Source organism: Aphelocoma coerulescens, chromosome 1 (assembly GCF_041296385.1).
Source record: "Aphelocoma coerulescens isolate FSJ_1873_10779 chromosome 1, UR_Acoe_1.0, whole genome shotgun sequence".
NCBI classification, from domain to species: Eukaryota; Metazoa; Chordata; class Aves; order Passeriformes; family Corvidae; genus Aphelocoma; species Aphelocoma coerulescens.
Genome location: NC_091013.1, coordinates 77803459 through 77819793, shown reverse-complemented (window position 1 = coordinate 77819793; position 16335 = coordinate 77803459). Strand labels below are relative to the sequence as shown.

At 37.8% G+C, this 16335-nt stretch overlaps 1 protein-coding gene across 3 annotated transcripts in view; it reads left to right on the top strand.

Annotated features, from left to right (window-relative positions):
• The window catches only part of ATM (ATM serine/threonine kinase), a 59902-nt gene extending 49416 nt beyond the window's left edge, over positions 1–10486 (top strand). For 2 of the 3 annotated variants that reach the window (XM_069014347.1, XM_069014331.1), the window contains 11 exons: positions 244–382; positions 748–830; positions 2130–2270; positions 3236–3352; positions 4471–4620; positions 5349–5514; positions 6713–6799; positions 6885–6999; positions 8561–8624; positions 9286–9422; positions 9553–10486. In XM_069014347.1, the coding sequence (XP_068870448.1) occupies positions 244–382; positions 748–830; positions 2130–2270; positions 3236–3352; positions 4471–4620; positions 5349–5514; positions 6713–6799; positions 6885–6999; positions 8561–8624; positions 9286–9422; positions 9553–9736 (1383 nt within the window). In that variant the 3' untranslated portion in view covers positions 9737–10486. The remainder of the gene's footprint in view (positions 1–243; positions 383–747; positions 831–2129; positions 2271–3235; positions 3353–4470; positions 4621–5348; positions 5515–6712; positions 6800–6884; positions 7000–8560; positions 8625–9285; positions 9423–9552) is intronic. The other variant, XM_069014336.1, reaches the window with a different exon arrangement.
• The last annotated feature ends 5849 nt before the right edge of the window (positions 10487–16335 follow it).

The window sequence follows — 16335 nt, the reverse complement described above, 5'->3', positions numbered from 1 at the left end:
TTTGCTCCCTCTCCATCCCCAGGAATCTTTTACATTACTCATTATCTCAGGTTAGACAGCACAGAATTTTTCTCATGATTATTTCAGGTCCTGTCACAAAGGGCTGTCCCTTACTGCAGTTTGCCCTGTTTTCATAGGACATATCTCAATTGTATGTAATTGACTGCATGTTATGATGTGCCTTTAATATTAAAAACTGTAGTTTACAAGGTCTGATGTTTGCATTCCATTGGGGTTTTTTAGGACAGAATGGAAGCTGCTAGCACTATAATGAATGTCGTAAGGAAAAGAAGAGCTCATATGGTTAGAGACACCGAAGCACTGTGTGATGCTTACATCACATTAGCTAATTTAGATCCTAGTCCATGGAAATCTCAAAGAAGTAAGTCTTGGGAAAACTGTTTTTGTTTTAATAGTGAAGATAGGTTTTATTTTCTCAGACTAAAAAGTGTATTTCTAAATAATGATATTTCGTTAAAAGAGGTAGTGCCTTAGTATTGTGTCCTATTTTTGATAGATACAGAATGTAGTCTGGATTAAAAGTCATAGTAATTACTTGCACTGTAGGGTTCAGACCCTTAGTATGAAACTCCAGAAATCACCAGTTTTCCTGTGGTTACCTTCATCAGCTCAATACAAGTATGCAGTGAGGTTTCGGGTCCCAAAAGCAATGTAAGCTGAGCTTTGTCAATTTAGGTGTATTTTTATAGCTCTGAATTTATAAATATTAATTCCTTTTAATTACAGAAGGAATAAGTATTCCAGCTGACCAGCCAATTATTAAACTGAAGAACTTGGAGGATGTTGCTGTTCCTACCATGGAAATTAAGGTGACTGAAACTGAAAAAATACACACTATAATACCACATCATAGAATCAGCTTCAAGCTTTTGTACTGGCAGTCAGGGCATACATCTCTTCATCCAATTCCCATGGTTTTTACAGGTCAACTTATGGGGATACTTTCTTGTCAGGTGGGAGGTGCAGGGTGAGATGGTTTCCTTAGAAGACCTTGATCCCAAGCCTTAGGTGTGCTGGTTAGTGGTTTATTGTACAAAGACAGCTTCACCACTTAATTCTGAGTAGTTTCTTATTATCAAAAGGGGTGGTGAACTACCTAACTCTCTCGAGGGATTTGGGAGTCTGAATGTCCTGTGTTGTAGGTGCTAACTCAGAGTTTCAGGGAGGCACTGAATGTCAAAAAAGGTGTGAGAATTAATAGACTTGCCTTTTCTGCTGTTAGGCTTTTACCATTCATTAATGGGAAATGTTCCCTTCCCATTGGCATGAACAATTGACTGGATGGGTGCATAGGCACTCACCTTTTGATTCCACATGCTCTACCTGGGAAACTTAGCAGTTTCAAGAACGTAGAGTTGCTTTTTGGGCCAGCATCTAAATTTAAATGTTACAAAGCCAGAATTCCTTGTGTTGAAATCCCTCAGGCTATGTCTATAAAGGCAAGTAAGTCAAGGGACTGCTTTAAGGTGTTTGCCTTCAGAGGCCAGAAGTTGCCACCCGTGCCTGAATAACATCTGTTTGTAGGGCTCCGGTTGGCCTCAGGTGTTGCTCCTTTGTACAGCTGGATCATTCTTTTCTTTGCCTTTCTTCTCCTCCAGTACAGACTGGCTGAAATGGCTGCAGGTCTGTGATGTAGCCTGCTGGGGCAGTATTTCCTTACAGCTGAGTCGGGTTGCTCTGGGGCATGAGGATACAGGGAGTGGCTGAGGTACAGATCCTGTACAATGCGAAACCTGCAGCAGGTTTGGGATTGTAGATTGGGTCCATTTGCAGCCTAGTCTAAGCCTAATGCTCCCCAGCCATATGTGAACATTTTCCTGGGACAGTGCTAGCTGGGACAGGCTAACATTGTGTCACAGCTTGTTTAGTGGAAGTCTGCAGCACCACGTCCCCTCTACCAATGAGATGAACAAGGAGGAATCAAAAAAGATCCTTTGCTCAGCATATTTTCATAGCCTTTGTGGTATTATCCTTGTAGAGGATGGAGTGCTCATATTAATGTTTAGCATATAGTCTGCTAATGAGGTTTGCAAACAACTCATTACCACATTGTGTGAGTGAAATGGAGGTAATATTTATACTAATTTTAACCTTATTTTTAATTTCAGGTGGATCCCACAGGACAATATGAAAATTTGGTCACAATAAGTTCTTTCAAGCAAGAATTTCGTTTAGCAGGAGGCATGAATCTGCCTAAAATAATAGATTGTGTAGGATCAGATGGTAAAGAAAGGAGGCAGCTGGTTAAGGTAGGTTCTGTCAGTTGTAATGACATCTCAGACACTTGGCATGCTGGAATTTTTTCAGTTCTCCTGTCAGTTTTCTCATGTATCATTTCTGTGCCATGAGCAGACTTTTCACACTTCACTGTCAATTTTCTCCATTGAGGAATGCTTTAATAAATGAAATTACAAAGTATTAATAAGTAATTTAATATAAATAATAAGTAATGATACTATATATGTTTGTAATTATTTTTCAGCAGTTCTTTAATATCCAGTACCTTACCTGGCAACTACCAGACTTGCCTAGTCATGTCTCAGCTGGTGACCTGAAGTGTACTGTAAATAAAAACCATCAGCATATTGCGTTAAATATCTCCTTTCTTCTTCCCCATATAAAAAAATATTTGCAATTCAGAGACAATCAAAAGGAAGCACACAGAAGTAAAAATCTCTAAAAAAATTTATTTCTCCATAGACTCAGCTGATTTCATTCTCTGTTTGAATGCAAACGTTGAGCAGTTGCTGGGAGAATTATGTTTTGCTGCTAAGTATGGGTTAGTTTTGAAAGCTTTAAGGAGAAGCATGAATCACTAGATCTGCATCCAGCAATCAGAACTGCAGTGCCAACTGATGCTGCTTCACCTGGGTGCTGGCTTGCTAAATAAAGGTGAATTGAACACCTGTTTTTAAAAAGAGAACCATAAAATGTGTAGGTTGATTGAAAACCTACATCAAGTAACATCTGTCAGAAAAAAAGAGTGGCGATGATTTAAGTTAATGATGGTTCCGTTTAAGCAGCTGAGCACTAATAGAAAACAGAGGAAATACAGAGGAAAAAAACAACTATTCATTACATTTTACTGCAAGTGATTATTGTGGAAAAGTAACTTGTGTTTTGTGCTATTTTTTAAAATATTTTTTTTACTTGCTGAGCAAGAAATTGCATGCTGAGAAGTGTTTTTTAACTGCTTTTTCTGGTTATGCTGAAGGGGCGTGATGACCTGAGACAAGATGCAGTCATGCAGCAAGTTTTCCAGATGTGCAATACATTGCTCCAGCAAAACACTGAAACACGAAAGAGGAAACTAAATATCCGAAGATACAAGGTAACCCTGAACAGCTGCAGCAGCAGAGAAAATAAAGCCTATTTCTCCATTCTCCTCCTTTTTAACCCAAAAGAATATAAAAGGATTTTTATTCATGTGTTAATAAAACAGTCACTGCTCCTTAAGTTATAGAATAAACAATATATTTATTACAATTTAATTTTTTTCAAATCATTGAAGTAAATTTCTTTGTGGCCAATATATACTCAAATACTCTGCAAAGCTTTCTTTATATGAACTTATAATTGAAAAGAAATTAAGTAATGCACTGTTATTAAATTGTAAGTTGCTAGTCATTAAACTTGAGCATACAAGTTTGTTCATGAATTCTCATTAGTTTGCCTTGTGATATTCCTTAATTAATAATTAATTTTAGTCTTGCAATACTCCTTACAATTGAATTCAGATGTCCCATCTAGGGTCTTTCATGCAGAATTTGCACTGATTTTTTTTTAATTGGGAGTACAGCAATAAATTCTTAGTGTGAATGCAGAAAATGTATTTGAACAGGAACTTTTCCTTCCTCCTTCCTTTTTATGTACTTGGGATTGTAATAATAGCTGTGAAGGTGACCTCTGAATAAGTGCTCTCGATGTATAAGCCCTTGTCTTTGTCAAATGAGAAATGTGCACTCTGGAATCTCTAAAGGGGCTTCTCTGAATTGCTAGCGTGGTTTTAAGAATTCTCACATGGAGTTAAAGTCACATTTTTTGAATAATTTTCATTTAAGACTCAGGTTTTTATGTGTGTAAAATTTAACAACAGCAGGGAAAAAGAGAATGGGTGTTGCATTATGAGATAAAGAGACTTCCATAAGAAAAGAAAATTGAAGGAAACAGGCAGTACCTAATCATTAAGTTGTGCTGACACATCTAGTGGAGGATTCTCTGGGCTAGGAAAAAATTGCAATTATTTGGTAGAGAAAATTCGAGTGGATTTTTATATATGTATACATGTGTATTTGGAAGATATTTTGTGGCCAGCTGCATGGTTTGGCCTTCTTTGTCTTTTTAAACAAACAGAAATGTGCACCCATGCTCTGCAGGGTGAGTATTCACAGTTTAGTGTGTATAACCCTCCCCATGTATAACCTCACCTCTGTGGTTTTGCTTTTCCAGGTGGTTCCCCTTTCCCAGAGAAGTGGAGTCCTGGAGTGGTGCTCAGGAACAACTCCCATTGGGGAGTTCCTTGTGAATGCCGAAGAAGGAGCTCACAAGAGGTACAGGCCAAAGGATTACTCTGGTTATCAGTGTCATAAAATAATGCAGGTGAGTCCAAATAAGTTAAAAAAATACCAAAAAAATAGCTGGTTCATAATATTTGCGGGGGGTGGGGGGTGGAATTTACACAGAACTAGGTACTATACTTTTAGTATATCTAATAATGAATATGACCAGTGGCATGGAATAAATAGATTCAGAACACAGAGTTTCAGTTCCCTTCCACGGATCACCTCACCAGAAGTTTACAAAATTGCAGACAAGTTTACTTGTTACTTTATATACCCATGATTGTGTAAGAAATTGTTTCCTTTCAAATTGCTATAGTAGTAACAGGGATAAAAGTGTATTTAATTTTGGCTTTGAGCTGCTTTTGCATGGGAATGAGTTGAGAATGACTTTCTCACAGTGTCATGAGGCCATCAGATAAGCAGAGGTACCAGAACAGAGTGCAAAGGAAGGAAACAATGCCCAACAAGATCCATTTACCTGTACATGCCTATAAAATACATGCACCTGCTGCATCAAGGAAATAGGAGTGTGGTTTTTCCCATGTTTTTTAGCCTCTGAGTTGTGTATGAAAACAGAATTGTTTAGTAAAACAGATAGATAAGTGCATTAATAATTGCTGAAATAAAGACAATAATTCTTAGCTCAGAAGGAGAAAAGAAGTGAGAGCAGCATTTGATAGAGGGGAGGTGGGTAGAAAGGAAGGAAGAGGTAATTGCCTTCTGAAGCAGTTGGCCCTGGGTAAAACATTTCTTATGTGTTTAAAGGATGCCCAAAAGAAACATGCTGAAGAGAAATACAGAATGTTCATGGAAGTCTGTGAGAATTTTCAACCTGTGTTCCGGTATTTCTGCATGGAAAAATTCCTGGATCCAGCAGTGTGGTTTGAAAAACGATTGGCATACACTCGCAGTGTGGCTACATCTTCTATAGGTATTGGATTATTTACAGTGGCTGTTTAGGTTACACAACCAAGGAGTTTATACCATTTCGGTTTCTACCATGTCCTGCTTTTGTCACATGTCAGAAAAAGCTTATTAGGGGGCAAAAAAGACCAGCAAGAATATCAGCATTATTTTTGTAATTAAGATTTCTGATTTCTTCCTCCCCACCCCCATTTTTGCTGCAGAAGGAAGAATGAAATTCTGTGTTTCTTTTTATAAGCAGTTTGTATTCTTAGGTTCTGGTAGGTTTTTTTCCTACCTGACTTTATTTTCGTTGTTTTAACATTTATCCATTCAATGTGTAGCCTCAGATGTTTTAGCTATGTTGAAAAGCTCAATCTTTTACTGTCTTTGTACTGGCATTATTATCCATAGCTGAAATGGTTATTTAAGGTCTGGGATTTTTGCTTTGATTTTCCTGTCATAATAAAGAAAAAGAAGTTCTTAAGTCTAAGTACTGTGGATTTTTTTTGGCTGACTCAGTTCTGTACATTTGTTAGCAGATTGTACACATTGCAGTAGATCCCATTTTAGATGCTAACGTGGTTGTGCACTCCCTTTTTACTGAAAAAAAATGAAGTAAATTTGCAGTTCAGAAGAATTCACATGAAAGATTTTTGTAGGAAATACTACTGCTGTCCATGTCCATCAGCTAATGAAAACAGTAACAGGTGTAAATTGCAGCAAGGGAAATGCAGTTTGGAGTTCTACATTTAAGGACAGCAAAGCACTGAAATAGGCTTACGTGAAAGACCTTATAATTTGGATCACTGGAGTTTTTTAAAATTTACTTAGACAAAAGTTGTTTGGTTTGTTGGGGGGGTTTTGCTAATGATAGTAATAATAAAACCTGATTTTATTATGCAATTGCTTTTAATTTTTAAATTTTTTTGAAAGCTGCAATATTTGATAAACTCTAATCTACAAATAGAAATGGGTAAGAAGTCTGTGGAGTAGATAAAACAATGCACATCTGTATGAGAATAACCTGTTTGCAATTTCATTCAGGCAACCTTTTACTTTTTGGATTTGTGGAATGGCATTTGTTCTTTCCTTGGTAATATCTTTATATGGGGGAAGGAATATTCTCACTTGTAATTTGTTTTCACCTGTTATTATAACACCAATAATCTTAAGCTTTCTGTGGTTTTTGTGACATGGTTTCAGCACTTATATTTCTGTTTCAGTTGGCTACATTCTTGGACTTGGAGACAGACATGTTCAGAATATCTTGATAGATGAACAAACAGCAGAACTAGTGCATATAGATCTGGGTAAGTGGGACAGCAAAAGAACCTTAATTTTTCTTTACTTTAACTTTTTTTTTTTTTTTTTAACTTCTATTATCCTTTCATTTAGGGGTTGCTTTTGAACAAGGCAAAATCCTTCCCACACCAGAGACTGTTCCATTTAGGTTAACCAGGGACATTGTGGACGGAATGGGTATCACCGGCGTGGAGGGAGTCTTCAGAAGGTGAGTGCTCCTGTATTGCACAGGGATAAGGAGGCAGCAGGGTACTTCCAGCATTGTGATTGTTACATGTTAAATAGTTCTGATGCTTGAGAGGAGACTCAGATTTCTGCTGGTAACACCCAAACCTAAATGCTGACCTTTAACTCTTATGCCTGTATTTATATAACCAGCTGCAAGTTCATTATTGTGGCTCAGTGTTTCATACTGTGCCCTGGCTAATGGGTTACTGTCACCCTCTTGTGGAATTCAGGGAGGGCTCAGTGTTTCCAAAGGCCCCACAGCTAGCTGTTGATTCAGAATGATTTTTTTTTCCTTCAGAACTATGCATTTGTTTCAGAGCTATGGTATATATTTGGAGTTGTTAAATGTCTTTGAACCAATTTGTTTTGACTCTAATTTCTGTTTAGTTTTATGTAAGTAATTTGGAGTCATTTTCCGCTTTTGGATCATATGTTTTATATTACTTTGCAAGTGCAAAATATAAAGCCCATAATAGATCTGGACTGCAAAACAGAAGAATCCCAAACAAGTTGAGTTTCTGTCAGCCTCCATCCTACCTTCTGTGAATGACCCAAGGGATTCCTAAATAGCAGGACATTTCTCTCAATTCAGGCTTTGATAATGTTCATGAACGTAGTACTTGCAACTCCCAAATTTCATGTCTTTAAAAAAGCACACAGGGTAGGTGTTGTCTTTCTAAGGCAGCAATTAAGATTAATAAGTAGTTCCTAGTACTCCTTTGTCCTGTGAAGGAGCAGCCACTGCCACTTCCAGTCTAAAAATGGTGCTCTCAAATTCACAGTTTTGTATTACTTCTGAAACCACGATACAGAAAAACATGAATTGTTTGGCTCCAGCTGAAGTAAATAAGAGTATAAAAGGCACTGGTGCAGATGCTGTTTCTACCTCAGCCAGCCTGACTGGTACTTAACAGGTGTAAGGGGTAAACAAGTCATTGGCTGTGAATGTGTTCAGTTTACTTTGGTGTGTGTGTTCTCATCCTGAGGTAGACAGGAGGCCTAATCCCTCTTTCACAGGAGTACCTGTCCCATAGGATAGTTTGGCATTCCTTCCAGGAGCTTAGCTTGCTTGAGAGTGAATGTAGGTAACCACTTCTGTATCAAAGGTCATTGGAGAGGTTTTGGCAATTGCTTGTAGTCTGGCTATTGGCTCTGCTCATTTCATGGAAAACAACCCTACCACGATTCTCCAATGTATTCCAGAGCACCCCCAGCACTTGTTTTCATCCAGCCAAGCAGTTCTGCCATCGTGGCACACCCTAACAGGCAGTGTTAATGCAGTGGTTAATTCCACATATAGAAATATTTCAAACAGTGAAGCAGGTTTTTCCACAGAGAAATAATAATCAGCAAACTGCACAGTCTCCTCTTGGTCTTACATGTCTGAATTGCTCTTCTTTTTTTTTTCCCCAAGTGAAATTATCAGAGAAGTAACTCCTATGTTAGAAATTAAGTGGAGTACAAATATCCATTATTTAAATTACAAAAATACTATTTCATTTTAACAAAAAGAACCTAAAATACTGTAAAATATTTTCTAGATGCTGTGAGAAAACAATGGCTGTTATGAGAAATTCTCAAGAAGCTTTGTTGACTATTGTAGAGGTAAGCATTTTTTCATTCTTTTGGACAGTAATCTGCCAGAATGTCTTCAGTTTCTTGGCTTTGTCATCATATGGATCACTGCACCAAATACTCACTTAGGGTGTTTTGTACTGAATTAGAACATAGTGGCATTGTTAATTCATGTAATTTTGTTAACTTATAACCAGTCTGCATTTTCTGTGGGAACTGTTTCCTTCAGGCAGTTTTCCCTCTTCAATACCTACGTGCTTCTAGCCATAGTGCAGCATTTCCAGCAGGAATAATACTGATTGAATTAAATCCTCTTTGCATAAGTCACAAAGAAGAAAATGAAACTGATTTTTGAAAGCAGGTTATATTGTGCATTAAAAGCTAATGATTCTATTTAGTGCCTAGTAGTGTATTAAAAAATTACTTGTTCACTGCTGAGGTGGAACTGATGGCAAAACTTCGTGAAGCAAGAACAACACAAATACCTGTAAGTGATCAGAGGCAGTGTTGTTGTTTGATCATTTACTAAGCAATTTAGGCCAATTCTTTTGGTTAAAAGAAAAACAAAAACCAAACCAAAACACTCAACCTCCTAATACTGTAGTTAGTGTGAGCATTACCAACAGTGCTAGGGCACTGAACTAGCTGTAGTTAACAATTTAAATTAAAAAGAGGTTTATTTACTGTGTAGGTGCTGCTCTATGATCCGCTTTTCGACTGGACCATGAACCCCTTGAAAGCTTTGTACTTGCAGCAGAGGCCAGAGGATGAGGCTGACATGAGCTCTACACTCGGTACTGATCCACAAGAACCTAAAAGAAAAGCCAGGTGCAGGATTTTTTTCTTACCCTCCTCTTTCTGCACTGTTGCCTTGCTTTATGGTTTTCTCCCTGGATGTTGCTCATGTTGTTCAGGATCCACACCTAGAGCACCTGTTTTTCTTTTTTTATTCTGCCAGCAGTGACGACCAGAGTTTTAACAAGGTGGCTGAGCGTGTTCTGATGAGACTTCAGGAGAAGCTGAAAGGTGTTGAGGAGGGAACAGTGCTCAGTGTGGGAGGACAGGTGAACCTCCTCATACAACAGGCCATGGACCCTAAAAATCTGAGCCGACTCTTTCCCGGATGGAAACCCTGGGTGTGACTTGGAAGGATGCAGCATGCTTTTACAAGAAACCTGTTCTTTTGCAGAAAGTGTCTTAACATTTCAAATTGGTATTTCACAATTAAAACTTATCTCAGGAGCAACCATGAAGCCTTATACATACTAGCATTTGGTGGATGGGTTGGGGGTTTTTTTCAGTAACCTGTTACTGAGAAACATTTTTTTGTTCTGCTTAGATTCATCATACAGTCTAAACCACCAAGCACTGTGCTTTGATGTTCCTTGTGACCCACGAGGACTTTTCTTGGGCAGACTGGATATGTTGTATTCTTAAAACATGAGATTCATCACTGTTGTGTATCTGCTAAAATGCTGGACTCTTGTGTCTGGTAATTCCGTGTGGTAACATGACTGTGTAGAATGGATGATCCAAAAACCAGGACTCATGATATAACCAGCTAAAGTACATTTCCAAAAGGGAGTTATACTTTTCTTTCACTGTGGAATTAAAGAAAACCAGAGAATGTCATGCGTAATGAATCAAGGGGTTTTGGGGTTTTTTAAGCTTAGTTAAATGGACACTTCTGTATATAGGTGTAGACTTTAGGTCAAGTTATAGTCTGGCTGCTTTTTTTTCTGTTGTAAATTAAATTATGCTGGTACTTTATTTTTATATTACACTTACAGTATGAAACAATAAAAAATACTTAGCTTTTCTTGCTCAGACTTGACAAAACATAATTGACTATACAATAAAATTTAGTGTATTGGAAAGGCTTGTAAAGCAAACAGTCACTGTATCTGCAATAAACACCTCTCAGAAACATCAAAGTTGTATTCCAAGCACAGAAGTCCCATTCTGAATGCACATGGTTTTACAGAAAACATTGCTCCTTCTTAAAAACAAGAGATTGGATAGTGAATATGGATAATCAGAGAATCCATTCAAATAGTGGTCTAACTGGCCTAGTTAATAAATCTTCCCAAATCATCTTTATAGTTAAAAATGTGAATAAAGGTTGGTGTACCCCTTGCACTATCTTAGTTTACATTTCATGCATTTACATTTCATTTTTTACAGCAGCATAGATGAAGAACTCCTGTTCCAGTCACCATTTCATGGATTTTTATTTGTATGGTGTTCCCACAATTTTTATGCTAGATCTTTATTTTATGAGATACCATCTGTGTGGCAAAATGAGTCTTTTGCACTATGTTTTCATGAAGCTGACATAAATTTCTGTTGATCCTTGCAACCAGAAGTGCATCCTGGCGTTTTTGTGGGGAGGAGCTATCATCCAGGGGTACAGTGATCTGTTTGTTCTCTGAAAATGAAACTCCTTATGTGAAATTTAAAGGATGCTTAGGAAAGGAAGAAAAGTCCTACCAATCAATGGCAGGTAGGAAAGGACTAAACAAAAAGTCTTTGAAGTATTTTTCTTCACCACAGACTGTCCTGGGGTGATCTGTAATGTTACTGTATTCCATATCTATCTGCGCCCAAAAATTGTTACTGTCTCTTATTAATCATTGTAGTATTTTTGTACAGGATATCCTCAGTAAAGGAAGAGCAGATCCTGCTTTTATGTGATTCTTTTTTCCATCTAGGTACAGATCTTTTAGATTCTCATTGCAGTTGTTAACACTTCCATACAAAACCCAGCTTTGCTTTCCCATACACCTTCCCCAAACTACCTCTGTCTGTGGCAGAGACCTTGAGATTTCCCAGGGCGATAGATTCTGATTTCTAGATCACACGTTTAGTTGTAGGTGTTTCTCAAGCCACTGCAGCGAAAATGATGGCTTTGGAAAATCTGTCCAGAAGTGCTCCATACAGAGTTCAGACTATATAAAATAAACAACTAATCAGGCAGTTGTACTTCTCATGACTCACCTGGAATTTCCAGACATCTTCCAGTCATTGTACCCTTGATCTTACCTTTGCTTGGACACTACTGTTGGATTTGGGCCCATCAAGCCAAAGGAAAACCTGAAATTACATAGTTGTAGAGTAGCTGCAGCTTGTGGTGTGGACATTCCTCAATGCCTTCCCAACCCACTGTCCTGTTCTTCAAGGGAATTCAACTTCTTACCAGCAAGGGCACACATCATAAATTTTATCAACACAATCAGTCATTGTTAGACAGAGTTACACTTTGTCCTCAAGTCTCCAGCCCTGCTTCCAGGCCCTTAAACGTGCCATGGAAGTTCCACATGATACTTACCAACAGGAGTACTTCCCATGGGCAGCTCCCAAAACAAATGCTTTCATGGAGGAGAGACTCTTGGAGTGTCCCAACCTGTGTTCAGGCAGCTGGCACGTCAGAACTCGACCAGTACTCCTCAGTTAAGATTTTCATTCCACAAAGTTTGCCAAGATACCTGAAATAGCTCACACATTATGTAAGTCTTTAATTTGGAAGTAACATTGCCTTACTCAAAAGTTAAGTCAGTTACTCTAATCAAACAAAGGAAGCAATGTCTAGCCAGCCTCGCTTAGTATCTCTCACTCTGCTTGTCTTCACATTGGTTTGTATTTCCTTTTTCTACCAGACTCTCTGACCGCGCCCACAGACCTATGGGTGTATATACACATATATCTATAAACCCTGTTGAGCCAAACCCCATGCAGTGCTATCCACTGTCCCTTTTGCACCCTGTTTCTGAAATTAGCTCTCTGACAAACTAAAGCTGAGAAAAAGCCAAGTGGTGCTGCCCGAAGCAGAGCCCATAAAGTCGGTGATTACTGAGCAGTGTGGAGAATCGGGGATCCAGCTTGCTTGGCCCTCAGGCTCCCTAATCCAATTCTTATTTAGCAGTAAAGACTTTAGTTAAGCAAAATCCAAGGTGAACTACATGGTTCCTTAGGGCTTAGGCTTCAGACAGGCCCTGTGGTTAGGCTTCATCTTCCCTAAAAGCAATACTGACTGGAACAAATTGTCCCCACATAACATCCTCTCCTGAGGAACTTCTGTGTCATCAACTGCCAGAAGTAAAGCAAACAGCCTTGGATAGAGAGAGAGAATAATCACAGTTTAGAGGGGATGACTTTACAGGCAAAAGGCATTTAACTAAATTTTACTGAAACAGGTTAAAGATTAAAAATCCTGGTAAGAAGAGCTAAAAAGAAAAGATCACTTTGTAACAACATTTTCAGCTTTCAGTATAAAGTCTGAGCATTAATTCAGCAATATACTGTGCAGAAACCTTGTGCTGTGCTCTGAAGGAATGCATTCTGAAAAACTAAATTATTGCAAATGCATTTTGAGCAGAACATTGACATCAGTGTTTATAAACAGCAGAGTCCACTATAAAGTTTGCTTTTTCAGTCAGACAGTGCTTGTTTAGTCAGTATCTACTGCTGAAATTACAACTCCGCATCACAATGGAAGAGAGAAAATAAAAACAAATACTAGCAAAAAGACCACTTAGGATTTGTATCTGTTGGAAAAAGGTCTTTCTCAGAGAAAAAGTGAACTTACTGGTGTTACATCTGGTCCTGATACGAAGTCTGTTTCCCTTTCTTGAAAGGGAGTAAAAGCCTGTTTGTGGATATGGATCATGCTGTGATTTAATAAACTGTAAGTCTAAACAAAAGAGTGGAAATGAGTAAAGATATAATTTACATCTTTAAAATTATACTATACCTGCTACAAATCCTTATAACACTAACTTAAAACTTTAAAAAACCCCAATAAAATCAAAGGTAGAGACAGTTCTATTTGTGCTATAGAAATGGAGATAGAAGCAAATTAAATTTCCCTAAGATGGCACATCTGACAGAGTAGTTTCTGCAATGATGAGACATATCTGATATCAGTGCTCTCGGGTTTGGGTCTTTTTTTTTTTACTTAATCATTTCTATTTCCTATTGTTCCATTGTTTAAAATACAAAATTATTTCTCACAAAATAAGTTTGTTGGTTGATTTTTTTCCAGACAGCAATGTGAGTCCTAAATTACATCAAACCATTTCAATCATCTCAGTGTAAAGGAAAGGAGAATCTGGTTCTTCATATGATTTTGTTTTGGTTTTTAGACTTGCCTCACTACCTTAATCAGTTGGTTATGTTAACACACCTATGCATTGCATAATGTGCAAGTAGATCATACACAATAAAAGCCCCTTGGCTATGTCAAAATACAGAAACTGATGCCCTATCAGCACACAGCTGTCCTACCAGTGTAATTAAAACCAGTTTTAAATCAATTTATTTAGGTCTGTGAAAACCACTGTGGGTGCAAACCTCCATGTGACACACATCTCATTGTAATTATCTCTTATCTGTTCACCTTAATTCTGTCATTTACACACAAGGTCTTGTAAAGCACTGACAATACAGGAGGTATTGTGTTAAGGCAGACATTGTGTACAGAAAGATAAACACAGACCTTTGAGCCTCTGCTTCTCCTCAGGATATACAACAATTACTTAAAGCAAAAGTGTCCTGTCATCATTCAGTTCCAAATTACCAGTTTTACTTTATGTAAAACATGGAAGTCAGCTTGTAGGCTCCCTGTTTCTCACTGTCCTTCTCAACCACTTTCACTACTACACTATTTTTTGAGTCTTTGTTCTAATGGTTATAGAGTACACTTTTTTTTTTTTAAATTTCAAAAGCCCTTACTGAATGTGGCTCTCAGCCTGTCTCTCCCCTGCTTCACTCATTGTTTTCTGGTTTCATTACAGCATCTGCATTACAGTTTAGCTGAGGGGTCTTTTTATAGCTCGTTGGTGTGAAAGAACTACTCATCTCTTAATTATAGGCACGCTTGAAGCTTTTGAAGTTAAATAATGCTTTAAGAAATTGCATGTCTATAAAACCATTTTAAGAAACCAATATGATGGTATTAAAAATATTTTTACATTTCTATCCTATTGCATTTTCCAGTTACTCTTTATTAGAAATACGAATATCTCAGTAAGGAAGTGATCCAATTGACTATACACCAAGGAGTTTAATGGATTTCTTAACTGGAGGAGGAGGCTGTTACTACATGTTCTCTATATAAAATAAGTAATTTACTTTTATTGCTGGCTGTCACAATGCATTTAACATATCCAATTTAAAAAATAACTCATTATTTTTATATTGGTCTTCCAAGTCTCTCTATGAGCTAACTAGAATTTACTGAAAATGCTTTATCATCCACTAAGAAGAAAATTAGGGCTTCCTTGTTGTAGTGTTGCTCAATTTTTTATGATCTGGAAATGATTTGCCCTTGTGGACTAACACAAACCAGCTGTTTTTCTTGAAAGATTCACAAGACCACTCCTATGTATTGATGTGTGGCCTTTGTCAGTTTTGTTTTGTGCAAGACACTATTTCCTAATACTGGAAGTGTTAAATAGAAAGAAAGTGCTGCAAAGGACTGCATTTTCAGCCATTTATGAGATTGCTTCTCTTGAAAAGTACAGTCAGAACCAAAATAAACTTAACTCTAAAACAATTAAGTGCACGTGCAGTGGTGTTACAGTCTTGCTTAACAAAACCCTACGCCAACAATAAAACACAATAAAATCAGTTAAATCCTTAGAGTAATTCAAAAGTATAGAAGAAATATACAGGAATCTTGACTGCAACAGCTGCACATTTCAAACCAGGTTTCAGTGGACAGTTAAGGCTGTGGGATTCAGCTGGCTGGCTGGCTGCTCTGCTACTACTGCTGTAGAGAAGGGTTCATGGCAATAATTGCATATGGCACTTCACTGTGGACAGTGAGGTTTTCTTTCACAGTGTCAGCCTACATGACAAGCGTGGCAACTTTCTCAGAGATGAGCCCTCCTGAGTCTGGAGCAACAACCACTGAACTTTAGAAATAAACTTTGAATCATGACTGGCAGTGATGGGTCTGGCACACAGTATGTGCCTTCCACAGTACTTTCATCTGGAGTTCTAACTCACTGCACAGATTGTATCTAGAAAGTTATGACAGGGCTCTGTAATTCCTACCTACACAGCCTTTCCTTATTTGGCATTAACACTTACTGAAAGGGAGCATCTTGTGAAAACCCTGGCCTTTACACTACAACTTGAACAGAAATCTAAGCAGTACCTAATGCTTCATTATCCTCCTGTATAATTTAATTGAGGTATACTAATGACATTTTGTGCACAAGGATGTGGAGTAGAAGGTTTGAGACCAAACAATTATAGACAAAAAGCAGAAATTTAGTAAAAATGCAAGGCAGCTGGGCAATAAACTAGCTTTCTTCCAGCAATTTCAGGTTAGGTAAACATAATACTTAGTTAAATACCTCAGAAGCATTAGATATTTACATAGGACTATGATTTTTCAAGTTATTTAAACACCAAAAATCAAGAGACAAGCATTTTATGCTTAAATCAAAGCAGACACATGTACTAAGATATTTCAAGTAAAACAACATCTAAGCATTTCATACCATTTTTCAAGTCTCCCTGTAGCACCCAAATCAGAAGCCTACACACCACAGGCTCACTCTGTAGCTACCAGAGCTGAAAAGGTACTTCCCCAGAGCAATTTTACAACAGCCAAGATATTAATTGCCCTGCAGAAATACCAGTTTCTTCCTGCTGACTACAGAAGAACCATGAACAACTCTTACTCCTCACTGATATCTCTCTGCTAAGAAACCAAAGACAGGTGGAATAAATC